General features: G+C 37.7%; 1 protein-coding gene across 1 annotated transcript in view; it reads right to left on the bottom strand.

Annotated features, from left to right (window-relative positions):
• Positions 1–380: 380 nt before the first annotated feature.
• TIPARP (TCDD inducible poly(ADP-ribose) polymerase) overlaps positions 381–19,110 on the bottom strand; it is a 29,274-nt gene continuing 10,544 nt past the window's right edge. Inside the window, exons 2-5 of the mRNA XM_087965228.1 lie at positions 8,050–8,218; positions 7,055–7,236; positions 3,577–3,846; positions 381–1,136 (exon numbers count right to left, since the gene is read on the bottom strand). Coding sequence (XP_087821354.1) covers positions 689–1,136; positions 3,577–3,846; positions 7,055–7,236; positions 8,050–8,218 — 1,069 coding nt within the window. The 3' untranslated portion in view covers positions 381–688. The remainder of the gene's footprint in view (positions 1,137–3,576; positions 3,847–7,054; positions 7,237–8,049; positions 8,219–19,110) is intronic.

Raw genomic sequence — 19,110 nt, 5'->3', positions numbered from 1 at the left:
TTCTCATTTATGAAAATCCCAATTGTTGAACACTTAAGAGGGAAAGTAGCCATGAGAAAATAAAGAGTTTCTATGGAAGCATTTGGCTTTCCCTTCCTGTTATCACTGTTTTATGTAGCAGGAACTGAATCTCCAACCTTGTTCCTTTTAGTGAAGCAGATAATATATTTCACTTGGGCATGTTGCCAGTAAATACCTGTACAGTTGCAGAGCATATATATGTAGCCACACCTGCCTTCCAGATACGATTCAAAGGTGAAGCATTTCACAGTAAGGGATCAAGTACCTCCAAAAGCCCAAAAAAGAAGCCAGATAAGAACAGCAAGGACTCAAGACAGACAAATTACAAGTTTTCAAGATATCACTGGGTCACACTATTAAGTTTTTAAAACATTAAATTTACTAACATAAATAGTGTTTATAACAAAAGGCACAGTCTTTTTCTTCTTCTCAGCTATAAACAATGGAAAATATTTACAATTTGCACAATTGGTCTTTTCAGGATTATTTTTCTTTTTTTGTTAAAAAGGTTTGTTTTTTCCCCCTCCATGTTCCTCAATACCTTTATTAAAACTTCCCCAAATTGGATTTCTTCTCCCCCCAAACAAGGAGTCCATTCTATAAACAGCAGAATAAAGTCCATCAACAACAATAATTTATCAATGGAAATTATTTCTCTCTCTGTCTCTCAGATGATAACAGTATTACTAACTTCTTCATACTGGATAACAAAATAAGGGTAACTCTGGTCATCGTTAAAAATAACAAAAATCTGTGGTTCGAAGTAGTTGTCCACACAGGAATCATACAGATCACTGGTGATGCTTGCAGGGTTCACAGGTGGAGGTCTTCTCATGGTGTGGTTCCCTACTGTGTACTTTCCAGTCAGTACTTTTGCTAAAAACATGTAGTGGATCCCTTTGGGTGACCGCTTGGAGAAATTATGGGAGTAGCTGGCTTTCCGAGCAAAGTAGCTGCCTTGCCCGAACATGGTGGCGTGTTTCCCACATACCCGAGGGTCAAAGTTGTGCTTGCAGATACCATCTACCACGTCTTGGGAGGTGCCATGGAACAAATGTCTTTCATTCATAATCTTGTCTAACCCGGTCATTTTTTTAGACATGTATTCTTTTTTCCTGGAAATGAAACATAAGACACATACACGGTTATACCTTTTCAAATTCCTGAAAGTTAAAGTCTGCCTAAAGGAACTTAAAAAGACCAAGACATTTTGTAGACCCTGGAGCTTGAGTAGTATGTCTTTGCCTGAAATAATCTCCAAAGCTGTCCTCAGTTCATGTCTGGAGGATTGAGTGGCTTGCTTTCACCACTGCTTATTTGGTGCTCTTTAGCTATCCTTAACAACGCCCCCAATTGCCAATGCCCTGCTTCTTTTGTGCCTGTTTTGACTCATTGCTAAATGGTGCTGCCTGATCTTTGCACACCCAGAGAGTGAAAAACCAAAGAAATTGGCCGATTCCACCAGTTTTCTCTACTGAATGACATCTGCCAACAAATCTTGAAACAAGAATGATTGCTACTGCTCTGTGCTTGCCATGACTAAATTGTTTCCTTCTCTTTCTACATCCCATTCTGTCATCATCTGAGTTTAACACAATTAAGGAAGTTAAAATTCAAAGCATCACAATTTATTTTTCAGGAGGGACCACAGCAGTTATACCACACATGGTTGAGATATCTAGCACCACTGTTTTCCTAGATCCCTAACATAGCACAACTATTTAGGGAAAGAAGATGGCACCAAACATGGTAGCCTTAGGTTAAAGGAGAAGTGTGACCTTACTTAATGGGTATGTATGTGTAAGACTTTACATGTTTTGCAACTTCTTGTGAATACTATTCAGTTTAAGGGGGGGAACACTACTTTCACATTAGTACAGCTAAAGATGGTGTACAGGTAATCCTCACTTCATGACCAAGTGTTTTAAGACAAAGTTATGATGGTCATGGATTGAGTGCTTTAGGGTCCATAAAGGACTTCAGCAATCATAAATGATCAGGCTGTGCCCCTATATTCACATGTCAGGCAGGTCAGTTTATAACCAGCCATGGGCTTCTATGGTCACATGCCTGATTCATTGTTTTTTTTTTTTTGTTGGTTTCTATAAAAAAAAATAGCCTATTCAAAAGAAGAGGTTTGCTTAACACCCACCACATTTATACTTAATGATTCCTGCAAAAAGGGCAGAAAATTACTTCTGCTCATGTGGGTGCCTTGACTTATGACAACAGAGACTATAATTCCACTCTCAATTCCAGTCATAAGCTGAGGACTACTTGTAGACCTGCCTTACTTGTAGGCTTGGAATGAGATGGAGGCAACATCGAGACATGGCAGGAAAAAAAACCCAATGCCAGGCCATTTGTACCCTGCTTAAATGAAACCGGGGAAAGGCTCTAGCAATACACAACCTAATTATAAAATGCAGGAATAGTAGGATTGCAGAATCCTCTCCTGGGTCTACCACTTGCCTTTCTGCTCTTCTTAATGGAAACATTAATCCTGAGAAAAACTTACTTGTAGTTAAATGTAACTAAGATTTAGAAAACACAATTATATATTGCTAATCTGTACTATTTCAGAGAGAAAGCTGGAAAGTAGAATACTTGGCTATACCATAACATTAGCAATACTTTCTCTTTTTTAATGCTAGCTTAGAAAATTTCCCCCATATCAGATTTTTCTATCAGCATACTGTTACAGTATTTAGACAAAATATTCCAGGGGAAAAAAGCAAATAAAATGTGATTTTGTAGCTCTGTTTGTGGGATCTATCACGGAGATTTCTGCTCTTCTCAGTTTGGGTTAGAAGCTAAAACATGGTGCCAACTTAACAAAACGAGAAGCCAGGAAGCTCTATTCAAATTCAATCAGGCCAAACAAAACAGCTGTTCATCACCAAGGCTGGTGCTTCAACAAAAGGTCTCTTTCATAGGTTGAAAAGGAGATGCAGGTTTTAGTTCAGAGGGTGGCTTTTAGCAAAGCAGAGGCACTCCTTCTGTCTAGGCTGCACTCCTTCTGAACAATTTGTACACAACAACGGCCATTCCTGATATTTCCCAACAGACAGCTGTTGCCTGCAGTTTTCCCCACTCCAATGTAGCTGAAGTTCTTGTTTGTGTTTCTAAGGACAAGCTCTTCACCGACATCTAGGCCAATAGTATATAAGGCAATTGACCATTAAGAAGCAAAATTTGTTTAATTTATATGCCTCCTTTGTTATTTTTATACATAACTCAAGGCAGCGAATATATCCAACACACTTTCCTCCTCCTAGTTTCCTCCCAAACAACCCTGGTCAGGTGAGTTGGGCTGACTGTGTGTGACTGATCGAATGTCACCCTGCAGGCTTTCATGAGTAAGGCAGGGTTAAAACTCACAGACTTCCACTTTCTAGCCTGGTACCTTAACCACTAGACTATTATGGCTCTCTTGTTGAAGGCATTGGCAGTAAAAAACGCTTTTCCAAGAGATGTTGCTATTATTGTCCCACCTCTCCAAAAACCGTGAAATAATGAAGTGAACAGGAGATTACTTATCTGATCTTGACTTACCTCTTGTACTTCTCCCACAAAAACTGGTTCTGAACTCGCAGTATTTTCAAGATTTTATATTTGGTCTCAGGCACAGTCTTATGAAAGAGATTATAAATGGTTCTGTAGCTTTTGTCTTCCTTTGAAACAGGCACTTGGATAAAGTCCTGAGCTGGGTCCATGCTAATCCATGTGTCTGGATAGAAACCGGGAGCGGTAACAGAACCTGGGAATAAAACTTGTGATGGGATAGATTCTGTCATTGGCACTGCCAGGCTGCCACTAAGTGTCCTGGAGAAATAGGGAGAGAAATGGAAGAAAAGGATTTAATAGGATATCTAACATCTGTAAGCTGTACAGAGTCCTCCATAATTTTTGTAAAAAGTGGGAAGGGGTGCTAAAGGGGGAAAAATGCTGCTCTAACCTCTCACTCTGAGGCTGAACTTTTTGCTCTTCTAATATGTTAGTGATCATCTACAGTTTTTTGTTATCTGAAGTTTGATAAGCATTATCTATTCACTGAGGTTATTAATGAAAATACTTAAGACTGTTGTGTCTTGAACTAAACCACGAGACATACCAGTTTGATGAAGAACCCCTGATGACTTACTCTCTAGTACAGCTTTCAAGTTGGCTATGAATCCAATCGATAAATATAACCTCCATCTCATACTTGCTAAAACATGTCATGATGAGTTTGTCAGATGTTTTGCTGAAGTCTAGATGTATTATTTCCACAGCTTTCCCTCAACTAAAGAAGTTCTCCAATCTGAAAATAAGATTTGTTTCCAAGAAATCCATGTTTCGAATTCTTAACAATCTGCACAATTTTCAAGGAAGTGGTTACAGAACTAACTCTTTCATGATCTATTCTAAAATCTTCCCATATAGTAATGTGAGATTGACTGATAGTACATATCTTATATCCTTTCTTTTCTTATTTCATAAGATAGGAATATATTTTCCTTTTCCAAGTTTGTGTTATTTTGAACTATCGATGCTCCTTTTATAGATTTTTGGACAGACTATCATCAGATTACTTCCACATCATAAAATGCAAATATCTCTGGCCCAGAAAGTATTGAATCATTTTGATCAGTACATATTCTCACTTATATTTCTGTTGAGCTCAAACTAAGAGAGATTCTGTTCCTTCAACCATGTTTTCCTAACCGTTTGGTAGAATGCATATTTCTTATTTAGAAGATATCTGAAGAAATACTTTTAGTTATTCTTAACATGTTTCCTAAGGGTACCTATATTTGAATTTTAGTTATCTTGATGCCATCTCTACAAAATTGGGCTACTTGTACATTGTTGTCTTTGCTGACCTATTCTTTCTAACTCCTTTATATCGCATGCACATAAACACACAGGTTTGGTTTTTCAGATTTTCTTTTATATCATGTTCTTCCCCTGTAATTATCCCCAATTAAGTTTTTAGTTATTTTTAGGAATTCCCATTCTTACCCATCTTGAATTCCCTTTCCCCATTCCTTTTGCGGTCATATTAATCCTTGTTCTGATCTGTGTATATTAAAACTTGCACCTTTAATTGCATTCTGCTTAGTGTCCCATCCTAAATGGAATTTCAGCATTCATTGGTCATTTTGCTCAAATTCACATTCTCTAGTAGCTCTTCCTTATTGGTTAAGGTCAAATAAAGACTGGCTAATCTCTCTTGTCTCTGAGACAAGAGAAAGGTCAGGAATTTCCTGGAAGTAGAGGGCTTGGCAGTGTTTGTCTCCCAGCAAATGCTGCAGTAATTAAAAAAAAAAAGCACAACTAATTGATGCTTATTGAAAGATAAGCAATTTGTTCTTTAAAAATAACATTTTCTCTTTGGTTGGATAATCAGTGGTAGACACCAACAATGAAACTATTTTTATTCCACTTATTATAAATCCGATGCTCTCAATAGAGAGCTATAAACAGTATATATGCTGAACTACGGCAATTCCAAATACCTATTAACTAGCTCTTAGAAAGCAAATAATGCACCCAGAAAGAGCTAGATCCAGATGAGGTCAATTCCATTTTGGTCCTTTCAAAGTCAGTGTGGTTCATGCTAAATATAAATAGTTTTTCAAAAGGAATTCAAAGGGAACTTGAGTGCAAATTTGACAGGATCCAGATAACGGTGTTAAAAACAAAGCCATTCAAAGAATTAAGATTCAGTTCCAAAACAACTGTACGCCAAAGCAATTTTGTCAAAATATGGATTGTTGTGTTTCCAGGAAGAAGTATTTGCTCGTTGCTCACTTCTACACTAAATTTTCAGCAGTCCAAGCTGCCTTGTTCCCAACAAAACAGAGCTAACTTTAAAAACAGCTGAGAACTGGAAAGTGACTTGAATATGGAAAGTAACTTTCTTGCAGAAAAAGGGCTTCCCCAAATAAGGTTTCTTTCTTATTAAAATTAATTTTTTACAAGTTCTTAAAATAATTTGTGGCTGCATACTTTTGCCAATTTAGCAAAAGCAAATTGTGTAAAGCTAGTGCAATTCCACCCTTATTAAAAAAAAAAGTTATGTTCAAGCTAGTTTGTTGCCTTTAGCATAAGTGAAAGCTGTGCATCTTGTACAATCTTATCGGATTAGTAGTTAGTCAAAGGAGCAGAATCATTTGAATAGAGAGGATTAATAGAAATCCAATAGAAAAAAAGAGGGGGAAAACAGGAGTACAATTCAGTTCAGTGTTTCCACAACAGAAACCAATGCAATTAGTATCTACAGTCAAAAGGAAGACATCTGAGCTGATTTGCAGGCAGAGCTGTTGGCATCTACACTTCAGATAGGACGAGTAACTCCATTGCTAAGCAATGTGGTCATAAGGTGTAACATGACATGATCATATCAACTTATGACAGCAGTTCAGGCTGCCCCATTTGCTGTCATTAGGTGACTTCTGCATGGTTGCACTGTCCTGCATTTACGCGATCACCATCTGTGACCTTCTGTTGGCTTTTCCATTAATTTGTTTGAAGCTGGCAGTGCAGATGGCAAATGGCAGTTCAAATGTGCGATGCTGCGGTGTCATAATTGTGAAGTTGCAATCATATGACTGTACGGATGCTGCAATGGCCACAACTGCAAGGACTGTCATTCAGTGCCATCGTAACTTCGAACACTCACTAAATGAGTAAACCTTGAATGAGGACTACCTGTGGTATCAGAAGAACATCTAACAAACCCACTGTCTATTTCTATGTGTCGGTGTATATTATGTTGAGTATGTGTTTATATGTGCATGATGGACAAATAGATTGTTTTTTTTAATTTATGCAGTCTTGGTTTTAGTTGTTGGCAACATTTTTTAGCGGTATGCAAGCACCAGGAAGGAAAAATACAATGTTTTGCAAAAACAAAGAATTGGCTAACTCTATGACTAAGACAAAAAAACCCAAAACATTAAAGCTACATAATCAACTTATATTGTATACCTGTGCCACCACCCCATGGTTATTACTGAGGACCCCAAGAGATACATAAAGTACTTACTGCAAAAACGGCATGAGAATCACACAGGAGCGGAAGAGAGGTCTCTTCTTGATTTCTCTTCGAACACATGCATTTTGCTGGAAGCCATCTTTAATGTTCAAGATGTAACGATTGTGCCATGTAACAAATCGGACCTCTGCCAACCCTCGGTAGTTGGCTTCTTCTATCAATCGTACTACAGGCTGTTTGAAATAAAAATAATAATTTACTTCAGTCTAGTTCATGTTCAATTTCGTAGAACTACTCATCAGAGTAAGCAACACTTCCCTTCTCCTTTCAAATACAGCCAAGCTTTCTTAATAATTTTAAAATGTAATAATACATAATGATCTGTTCATAGGTAGGACAGTCCCACTCAAATCAACAAGCCTTATGTTAATGATAGACATCTAGATCTAAAACCACTGCAATGAAAACAACCCCAACCCAGAACAACAAATTCAGTATCTAAAATTACTAAACTAGGTAGATCAACCTAGTGTCCCTCAAAACTGAATTATAACTCCTAAGGATCTCTCACAACAGACTATATTTTCTCTGAATGCTGGGAATTACATTTCCATAACAAATGAACTGCCACGTTATGTATCCTTGTAAATTTGAAACAGCCTGCTCAACTTTTGGCTGAAAGTTTTACTTTCTTCATAAAAGGAAGTAGATGAATAAATGAATATAACACGTATGTACGTAAAATCCTTTGAGCATATCTCTTATTTCTGTATTAGAAAAATTACTGTTCTCTGGACCGCACCTTCAAGCATTCAAAGCTCTTAAAACCAATCAAAGGGTGGGTTTGCACAATTCATTAAGCCACAGAAAGAATGCATGTTGTAAGACTAACTAAGCCTAGCATGTAGTACAAACACAGGCATTAGGTCTTTAACTGACCTGATTAAACATGTTGCAGAAACACAGCTACAGTAAGCTTCCTGACTAAGTGGTAATTTCAAAACACAACCAAACCCCCTATGTTACCCCAATGATGGGAAAATTACCTCAGAATATTCTCTCCAGCCAAAGTGATCCCTGCAGAAATATTTCCAGACTGTATAATAGTTGGAGTCAGTACTTGTGCAGACAGGTGTAGAGAGTCTCCTCAACCGGTCAAACTCAGTTGTATCATAAAACGTCAGGGCATTCAGGTCTACTAAAAACTCCTGACCTCTGAAAGAGAAGATGACAAAAGGTTCAGTTCTTCCATTTGTTCACAAACGGATTGAAAGCTATATTAGCAGTACTATTTTTACAAGGGCTGCCATTTGGGACTGGAAGCCAAAGTAAACTCGTTATTAAATGCATAGAAATAACTAACTACAGGCTTCTCATTATTCTCCCAATCCCATAATCAACTCTCAATTCTCCATCCCCTGGAGCTTTAATTTAGCTTAGTTTTTCCTTCAAACAGATCTGCAAGAAGGATATTAATTAGAATGTTCTAACAGTTTGTATGTAGACATGTAAATCTTCCACAAAAATCTTCAGTTCTTTTCATGCTTCATTGTCCCAGTAATTTTTAATAGTACACATTATCTATTCTTTCATATCTATCTTTCTCAATTTGATCTGGAAACTGAACAGAATATGAGCAGAAACAAAAAAAATGATATTATAGGACTATCAAAACTGGGTTGAAAACTTGACAGATCATCTGAATAAAGAGGTAGAGTTTTTTTTAATCTCTTTCCTTTCCTTAAGTATGCATTTTTTTCAGCCCACTGAAAAAACTATTGAGAACAAAGAATAGAAACTATGCTCCAATAAATGATACAATCACTAGCATCACCATCCAAAACAAAGACCAGGTAGAATTTAAATCTACATTCTTTGATTACTTTGTCAGGCATTGAAAGACTACCCCTTCTTCATCACTGTGATAAAACCCAGATGGGACAATATATTATACTCTATGGAGTGATGTTTTTTCTTTATACATATATAATGCAAGACACACTTGTTTTGTATGAATTTCAGATTTAAAATGTTATATCATTGAACTACTTCTAATAATAAAGGTTTTTATGTCCTTTTTATGTTTTACATTACCACATATTTTATTACATTTAAATTATTTACTAAAATGTTGTACACTACCTGCAGGTACATTGCACAACAGGTGGAGATATTTTTAAATTAAACAAACAAATGAATAAACTGTTACTTTCTCTAGACAGGGTCCCCAACCGCCGGTCCGCGGACCGGTACCGGTCCGCGGAACAAGTCTTACCGGGCATGGTTGCTGGCGCCGCCATCTTTTTGGTAAAAAGTGCTTCCGGTGAGCTTTTTCGGCAGAAAGCTCACCGGAAGCACTTTTTCATCAAAAAGATGGCGGCGTTGCTCGGTGAGCTTTTCCGGTAGAAAGCCATTTCTACCCAAAAAGCTCACGAAGCGCTATACGCCGCCATCTTTTGACGAAAAAGTGCTTCCGGTGAAGTCACCGGAAGCACTTTTTCATCAAAAGATGGCGGCGCCAGTTGATGCCGGACCGGTCAGGCGCCCAGCTGATGCCGGCACCGGGCGTCAGGCCAAAAAGGTTGGGGATCACTGCTCTAGAGCACATTCCATAAGCTGGGGATCTCCAGAAATGGGGATAGAACTATCCAACTCTTGTGTACTTTCCAATCTTGGCTGTGTCAGTCTCTCCTTCTGCATTGCTATGGAAATTCTTATACTAGACATAATTGTTTCTTCGGTTATTAGACAGAACTCCAGCAAGTTGAAGATAAGATATTTTATGGTACCATTGTTTATTTGCAGTAAGTCATCATATCCTTGTAAAGCAGAAACAGGACAAAAGTCAACCACACTGCACCATTTTTGTTTTTGGATTGAGCATAGAGTTCCTGGTTCAAAATAACCCTTTCTGACTTCCTAATTATATGCTCTCCTCCAGGTTTAAGATAAGTTGTTTCGTTATGAGTAGTTAGTTACCGAGTAGTTATGAGTAGTTAGCTCCTCTTCTTTATTAACAATCCAAGGACTATTCCTACTTCCTAGTCAATTTAGATGGAGAAATACCTGAATATGACATATTTTATAAACTCTTTGCATTTTGAATGAAATGTTCACGAATTCGATCTGACAACTGCTTTTGTGAGCATGATATGTATTGATTGCCAGCACATTCCAAGGGAGCTGCAGTTTATACTGTCCCTCTTACAATTTTTGCTCTCAAACCCTTAGAGGCAAAGGAAGACTTTAGAAAAGTCTTTTTATTCCTCATATTATAGGTAGCACAGCACTCTCATCTCAGAGCTTACCTATAAATCTTTTTAATGTGAGTAATCATTCTTTTCAGTTTTCAGAAAAAAAATATGGAGCATTTTCTAGTACAGACATTCTTCAACTATAGGATTCATTTTAGATACCGCTTCAATAGTTTGAAGTAAGATAACTTGGGCTCTCCTGCGCACCTAGCAGCTCATAAGCATGCAAATGCGAGTAGATAAATAGGTACCACTTTGATGAGAACACTGTTCCGTGTACCTCGGCATATAGTCATGCTGGTCACATGAGTATGGAAGTGTCTTCAGAGAACACTGGCTCCTTTAGCTAAGAAACAGAGATGAGTACCACCCCTAGAGTTGGGCATGATTGGACAGGAGGAACCTTTACGTTGGAGCTGCTTTGAAAACTACCTGATTCAGATTTAATTCAGAACTTTGTTTTGGAGAAGTTTTGTGCTTTCAATTGATCATAAGAAAGCATAAAAAGTCAAATGGTTCTATCTTTTTTTTTCAATTTATAAAAAACTTTGATAATATATTCAGGCTCAGTCGTCCCTTTTTAAGAGGACTTTATCTACCAGATTCCAGATTGATAGAATTTCAAAGATATACTTCTCTGTTTGAATCTTCCAGTGTCACCATGAATATCATATTTGCTAGGAAACTATTTGTTCGAAACTTTTAGAAGACTTGATTCCCATCTCCCTTCTACAAAAACCTCAAAGTACAGCTATGAACCTTAAGATAGCAATAGCATTTAGACTTGCATATCATTCACAATGCTGTACAGCCCTTTCTAAGTGATTTATGAGTTGGCATATTGCCCCCACAATCTGGGTCCTCATTTTACCGACCTCGGAAGGATGGAAGGCTGAGTCAACCTTGAGTTGGTGAAAACTGAACTCCTGGCAGTCAGCAGAATTAGCCTGCAATACAGCATTCTAACCACTGTTTTACCATGGATAGGGGCAACTATACACTCACAAAGAGCTAATGACTTTCGAAGCTATGTCAATACCACAGTGTGGACAAGGAGGTAAATCAGCAACATTTAAACTGTTTTTGCTGGAATTGATTCACTGATTTCATAAGCACTTTTTTTTTACTTTGTCTATAATGTAAAAAAACACTATTTGAATGGCAAGTTATGAAGCAGAGTATGAACATATTGAAAGTAGGGGTGAGTTATAAGAATATGGGGAGGTAGAATAAATGATGGTGTAAACAGATTTAGCTATTTTTTTAATTTTTTTCTAAGCATATATGATTTGTTCTAATTGTTCCTTCTCATTCCTTTTCTGTTGTTTTGCATATGGTTGCTTACTTCAAAAGGGATTAGGCTGGTGGCTATGCACATGTGCATCTGAAACTTCATGGTGATTTAGAAATTCAATATTCAAATTCTGTATTGCCACACAACTAGTTTGCAATTTCCTGTGCCTTCCAGATGTACCAAATGGCAATTACCAGAGCATGGAGTCATGTACCAAATTTACTGCATGGATCCTTTGAAACAGAGCCCAACCTTAAGTTTTAAAAGTCCCTGGTAAATAAAATAAGATTTAAAAATGGCTAAGGATGCACACTCTAATTATACTCCTATTCTGTGAACTACAAGAAGGTTTTCCTATTATCTTAATGAAATGGTGGTAGGGCAAGAAAATTTGGAAGCTTTTTATAAGTGGACTGGGAAGTGAAGTGGTAAAGGTTCCCCACCATTAGCTCTATGGAGAATAACATTTGTCACTATAACCACATTCTGTTCTAAGAGACACATAATTCAGTATCTACTAAAAGAAGGGTTGGATTCAGCTTGCTTTGCAGGGGAAGACATGCAAAATTGTGCTAAAGTTCATCAACTCTCTTTAAAGCCTCTACAATAGATCATAAACACACACAAACACTGTGTTGATCCTATCACCCTGACAGCTGAATAAAAAGATTTGCAAGCTCTAGTAATAAAAACCAAGGAATACATTAAAAATGGGAGTAAAACTACAGGTAACTGACAATGAAGATAACTGGAGTGGTAGACTGCTTCTATTGTTGATAAACCATTAATAGTAAAGAAATAAACAGTCAAAAGTACGCCACAGACTAGCATTTGTAGAGCAGCCACGAATGCCTTGGGAAATACATTCAAATGCTGTGATGTGTCTCTACCTACAAAGATCAGAATTGTGTAAGCAACAATATTCCTTCTGACGTTCTATGGAAGCAAAGGTTGGTCTTTGAAGAAGCAGGATATGAAGGATTGATTATTCCAAGATCCAGCTCTATGAAGAAGGAAGATGGAAAGGAGGGAAGAGAAAGAGAAGACAAGCAAAGTTAATAAGCTCAGTTACAGTGGGGATGACTGCTTCATTCAAAGAGCTGAAAGACCAAGTTAGGATAGAATATCATAAAGAAAATCTATGTGGTTGCTAGGAGTCGAAAATGACTTAATGGCACATAATCAAATAAGACTGAGATATTTTGAAAACACTCTCCACCCAAACTTTAGAAGAGGGCATCTGCTTTTAGCAAATTAGCTTCTTAAAAAGGCCAGTCCACTCCTGGGAAGACATTGCCCTCTTTGTTCTTGCTCAGAACACATCTGTGCCTGGTGGAATCTCAAAGTTCAATTAACATATGCAGGACTACTATTAGTAAAGAAGGTTTTCCTGTGGGTTATGGTTCCTTGCAACCTACCCACCCAATAAACTACATATATATCCTCACTTTATATCACACTTTGAACTCATAGATTGCATTTGCTATTCAAGAAAGGGCTCCAAATTCTGCCTAACTGGACTCTAGCACAAGAAACTTCCTTAAGCAAGCTTATTTCTTGTCAGTAGCTAAAACATTTCCAAATGGTTTTATTAACTTGTATTTCACCAAAACGAACTCAAGCCATTTCTGCAAGGGGAAGAACTTGCTTAATTTCAACCAGAGCATTTAGTGAAAAAGGAAACAGTAGGGTGGCCTAGTGGAGAAGACGCTCGCCTCCCACTTGGAAGGTTGAGGGTTCAGTCCTTAGGTCGGAGAGAAGTTTCTCTCTTAGGGTGCAAATTCTACATAGGCGACAGGAAGGGCACCCACAGCCAGTAAATGCTTAGCTCCATCCAATCGCCCAAACCTCTATTCCCAAAAAGGACTACAGGGTCGTAAAAAGGGAGGGTTTTTTATTTAATCAAAAAGGCTTAATCTTAAAAAAAAAAAGATAATATCAGAATATGTGAATAATTGGATGGGAAACCCCCAGGAAACCCCAGAACAATAGCTAAGTTTAGAAGTTCAAAAAACATCCCAAAACAAGGAAACTACTGCTATATTGTTGACAGGAATCCTTCTTAGATATCTCTACAAGGTCACCCAGAAGTCAAGTTAAAAGTGCCACAGCAAAAAATTGCTTCTAATAATTTTGCTGAAATTGTTAGCAACTTCATATGAACACGCAAGGAACTGAGCAACACAGAATCCTCCAAATGTTGAACTCAGTTCTGATTAAACTAGATGTAGCTATACAAAGTCCCCTAACTTTTTGTAAGTTAGGAACAAGTCATCTAGCTGAGGAGAACTAGACACAACATTAAATAGCTAGCTGTGAGTAGGCTTTACAAAGGTTAACACAACAAACTATTCTTCCTCACACCTTGCTGCATAGAGATTAGTGCTTTTATATGCTAATTAATTCAACAATCAAGCTCACATTGATTGTTGAATTGTAGTTTGTTATAGCATCTGTATCCTGGCAGGAATTTAGCACCTTAACAAGCAACTCATTTGAGGGATGGATCAAGCTCAAACTGGTTTATGATATTAGACCAGCTGACAAAATTTATGGGTTCTTGTGTTCATCAATTTTAATATTTTATAATATTTGCTACTGCAAGGATATGTCTCAGTAATTGGATAATTACATTTATTTAAATAATTATATAAATTCTATGCAATGTTAAAACATATCAGTTTGTTGAATTAATTTGTATATAAAAGGGAATGAATCTTTATCAACAATATCAATAATACTTTATTAAAACTTGTACACTGTCCAACTCCCAATAACTCTGGGTGGCTCACAAGTAGACTCAAAATCCTCTCCGTAATCTCAAATGAATTCTGGATTATCATCTCAATTCTGCCCTAATATAACAACGCTGGAAATACCATCAGCCCACCTCACAGTGATTTGTGAAGATCAGGATTTTTGTGCATAGTACGCAACATGAAATCTGAGGGCTTGGTGCCATGAACGTTACAAAAATTCTACACTGATGTAAAAAGTAGTGACTTTCCAGCCATTTAAGCCTATCCAATCTCCCAAGAGCTGCCATTTGACAGGAGCCCTGGTGGAGCAGTGGTTAGAATGCAATATTGCAGGCTGACTGCCGACTGCCAGGGGTCTGATTCTCACCAGCTGAAGGTTGTCTCAGCCTTCCATCTTTCCAAGGTTGATAAAATGAGGTAGATTGTTTGGGGGGCAATCTGCTGACTCTGTAACAGTGGCTCTGTACATTTTTTAAATACTGGTTCTGTGGTCGTGACTTGGTGGGCGTGGCAGGGGAAGGATACTGTAAAATCTCCAGTCAGAAGTGGTATTTGCCAGTTTTCTGAACTACTCAAAATTTCCACTACCGGTTCTCCAGAATTGCTCAGAACCTGCTGAATACCACCTCTGCTCTGTAAGCTTAGAAATGGCTATAAAACACTGTGAAGCAGTGTGTAAGTCTAAGTGCCATTCCTATTACTCCTAGTAAAAACATCCCTTTGTATCACATGTTGACACTGCACAGGAGGGCACAAAAATGAGTGTCTGGAAGAGAGCCAGACGTAGGTTGATTTCCACGCACAAGTTACACAATGGAAACTTCGGCAGACATGATTTTCCTAATCTGCACACAGGGTGTGGAAGCAGCATTCATATTCAATTAATGCCTTGCTGAGAAAGACAGGGCAGACTACAGGAGTCAATTCACCATGCCATGAACGGTTTCCATGTACCACATTAACTTCAGCCTCCTGGCTAAAAGGCTCCTGACAGGAGACAGGAGGATACTGTGCCCCATCATTTAAGGCTTTGCTTCAGTGACTATGCCCTGATTCATCAGCACTGGTCAAGTGGTGTGTGCCCTGCAGTTATAAGGGAGGAAGGAGGAAAACCACACGCAGAACGAGGTTTTGCTTAATCACTCTTGGAAACTGGCTGACAAAGCTCTTTGTTCCCCTTTTGCCAAACCCTTTGTGGCTTAGCAACAGTAGCTAGGCACACACTCAACACAACCAAAGTTAACACATAATGCAATTCCTAGTTTTGAAGTTTTCAAGCAATTCAGCAGGAAGGAGAGTGTGTGGAAGTCAATGCCCCCTTTTCAGTGTACTGAGAAAACAAAGCAAGGCACGGAGCAATTTGCTGTATGGAACAGAGGAGAGGTTTTGAGTGCCAACATCTCTGCCAAGATTACGCAGAAGCCGAGAATCTTTATCCCCTCCACAAAGACCGGGCTCAAAGAAAGCAACTTCTGCAATAAGGATGGACAATTTGCAAGTTTGTTTGTGACTCTTATTTATGTAGCTAAAACATTTATGTAGCAGTCCATCTTATAACTAATTCTGGGCAGCTCCCAATCAACAGTTAAAACAGCATAAAAGACATCTTAAAATTATAAAAAAGAAACGTACTGTATATTTAAAACAAAAAACCTGATGCTAAGTCAAACCTCTGGTGTGCAGCCACCCCATCTTATTCCAGTGTTTGGGGGTGGAAAGCCAGATCTTCATATAGCTTTACCGAAAAGCTAGGAAGCGGCAGTGTGTTCCACAGGATAGGAGCTTCCATGGAAAAGTCATGTTTGCCAGCTAACATCAGATAGCAAAGTTTAGGCAAAGAAACTAGAAGCATGTCCATCTTACCTGGCCTGGTAAGATGGGGAGATGTCCTTAGGGAAAGAGGGTCCCCACAGATAATCTGGCTCTGATTCTTTCAGTACATTGTAAATTTTAAATCACAAAGAGAAACAAAGCACCACTTAAAATATTATCAGGAAAAATACAGCCTACTAACTATCAAAAGAAGCTTTTCCAAAGAAACCCAAAATGACCTCAACCATTTTTAAACAGAAAGAACAGTTTTCAAAGTGCTAACAACTGAATTACAAATAAAGCCAAATTTGGGGATAATAGCCTGGATCACGATCATTATCAGTATTTACTCTAAATAATTAGGTTTGTTTTAGGGCATGGATGCAGTCCACAATTTTGAAGAGGTATCAGAACTTTTTGAGTAAATGTCAGCTCACATTTTCCAAAATGGTGGTCCAGAACAAACTTTAAATGTAATTCAATTAAGTTTCTGCTTTGTTAAAAGTTAATCAAATAAAATTTATATGTTCACTCCTATGCACAGTATAAGCAATGTTTCCCTCCTTATGTCATATTAAATACAATTTGGAACTATTTAAAAAGGAATTTTCTATCCCAAAGTACTGTTACAAAGAATGACCTTCCTAAGAGTCTAAAATAAAGGATGGATTATAGACTTTTGTTTATCTAAGTGATGAAAATTACCACTAAAAATATCACCTAAAAATAAACTTTCACTAGGTAATCCCCAGTTATGGGTTCCTAAAGGAACTGATGTTTAATATTTGATTTCTAATTACTATTATACTGTAAGAAAAAAATAAGAGACAAATGTAAAAAAAAAAAAACCACCACTATATAATTAACAGATTACTCCATCCATCTGGGTATTTCTTTCAAAAAAAGATTTAGTAATAGAACAAAAAAAGGTTTAGTAACAGTCCATTTTTATTAAATGAATATGCATATCTAAATTGTTAATGTTTGCAAGTATTGTGACAAAGAATCCTATTTAAACAGCATAAAAGTTGTTCTAAGAAGCACACCTTCCAGGGCAAAAGAAACGCATACCAAAGCAGAGAAGAAGACCAATTTCTCATTGTCAATTTTCAATGAAATAACTAAAAACACAAGTTAAAAGTTGAGGTGTGGACTTCTATCATTCTGTACTCTTCTGCCATCCCAAAAGCACTCTTATTACAGGACCATAGCAGTTATAGAAAGATTAATAGATTAATGCACAATCTGCATTTCTAGGTGCACAAATAAGGAAATGATAAGACTGGGGGAGACATCACAGGTTGCAAAAGCCTGTGTTTCCAAAGAGACTTATGACCGCTTTTCACACTTACGACCATTGCAGCATTCCCATGGTCACATGATCAAAATCCGGATGCTTGGCAACTGGCATGTATTTATGATGTTTTTGCAGTGTCCCGTGGTCATGTGATCACCTTTTGTGACCTTCTGACAAAATCAACGGGGAAGCCACATTCACTTAACAACCGTGTTACTCACTTAACATTGCAGTGATTCCACCTAACATGCCAATAAAGGTTCTTCAAATGGGACAAAATTCACTTAACTATTATCTTGTTTGGCAACAGAAATGTGGGGCTCAATTGTAAGTTGAGGACTACCTGTATATTGAATGCAATTCTGTTTAAGAAAGAAATGCTTAGATGTAAGTAAAGACTGGGCCTGTGTGGATGAAAACCACTTGCCTACAAATCATTTTTCTATATTTTACTTATTTTTATATCCTTAATTATAGGAGCAAATGACATTTCCTATTTTATCTTCTGAACAATAATCCTGTGAGGAAAGTTGAGCTGATATGAAGTAACTAGTCCTAAACCATTTATGAACATCATACTCTACTATCCAACTGTAACTACTACAGAACTACTACTATTTAGGGCAATGGAAATTGATATACCCATCCTCTGCATGGATTTGATACAAATTCTCAGTATTCATTTCTACCATATAAAGGCCAAGCATATTTAATAGTGATATGCAAAACAGTTTGATTCCAACCAATTTCCTATCCCATTTTTAATGTGAAAATTCTGTTTCCCAGAATTTTGGAAGTATCCTAACCTTGAAAAAAAGCTGTTTTGAGCACAAAGTACTATTTCGAACTTGGAACATTTTTAAACATACACAAATATTTGGAGGATGTTTTTCCATCTTCATGGCCAACAAAACTATAACACAGGTGGTAATCAGAAGTTTCTTGGTACAATTCACTAGAACAGGCTAAACTGATTGCTGCGTTTACCTATGCCTTCTTTTCCCGTTAGGCTGCCATGCATTTATTACCACTATACAAGGAACAGACTGACCTAGATCAAACCAGGTGACAGCTGCTTCCCCAATCTTATCATCATAGTAACAGAAGTAAATAGGAGAGTGTTGACTCTGCCCCCACCACTTCCAACATGTGTCTTTCAGTTTTCTGAGATCTATAAGGAGAGAGTCTAATCATTTTGTTTCCCGTATAAAGACAGCATATGAGCTTGCAGGAACCCATAACACACAATATCCACAACCATTCAATGCTGCTCCCATTTTTAAGATCTTTGATTCTTTTAGTCTTGGAACAGCCAAAGCACCCAAACAATGCAATTCTCAGAACCAGCCCAGAAATCAAATTCATCCGCACTGATTCATAGCAAGCTAGCTCTGTCACTGAAACAGCGTACAGGTAGCCCTTGGCTTATGACCATAACGGAGCCAGTCCATTGTGATCGCAAGCCATGATGGTTGCAACCTGAGTCATCATGTGACTGACCCAATTTTACAAACTTTTTTTCCCCCTGTGGAAGTCATTAATCAAATCACCCTGGTCATTAAGTGAATCTGTAGTCATTAAGCAAAAACAGCTGTCATTACGAGAGCCTACTGTTCACTATGGAGTATTTTTGCCTGAAACCAGGAGTAAACACCAGCTTTTGGCAAAAATGGTGTAAACTGAGATCATGT

The sequence above is a fragment of the Notechis scutatus genome, chromosome 4 (genome assembly GCF_049901735.1).
Source record: "Notechis scutatus isolate UNSWTSFEM ecotype Mainland chromosome 4, rNotScu1.2, whole genome shotgun sequence".
NCBI lineage: Eukaryota > Metazoa > Chordata > Lepidosauria > Squamata > Elapidae > Notechis > Notechis scutatus.
Note: the sequence above shows the minus strand (reverse complement) of the source record. Positions and strands in the feature narration are given on the sequence as shown.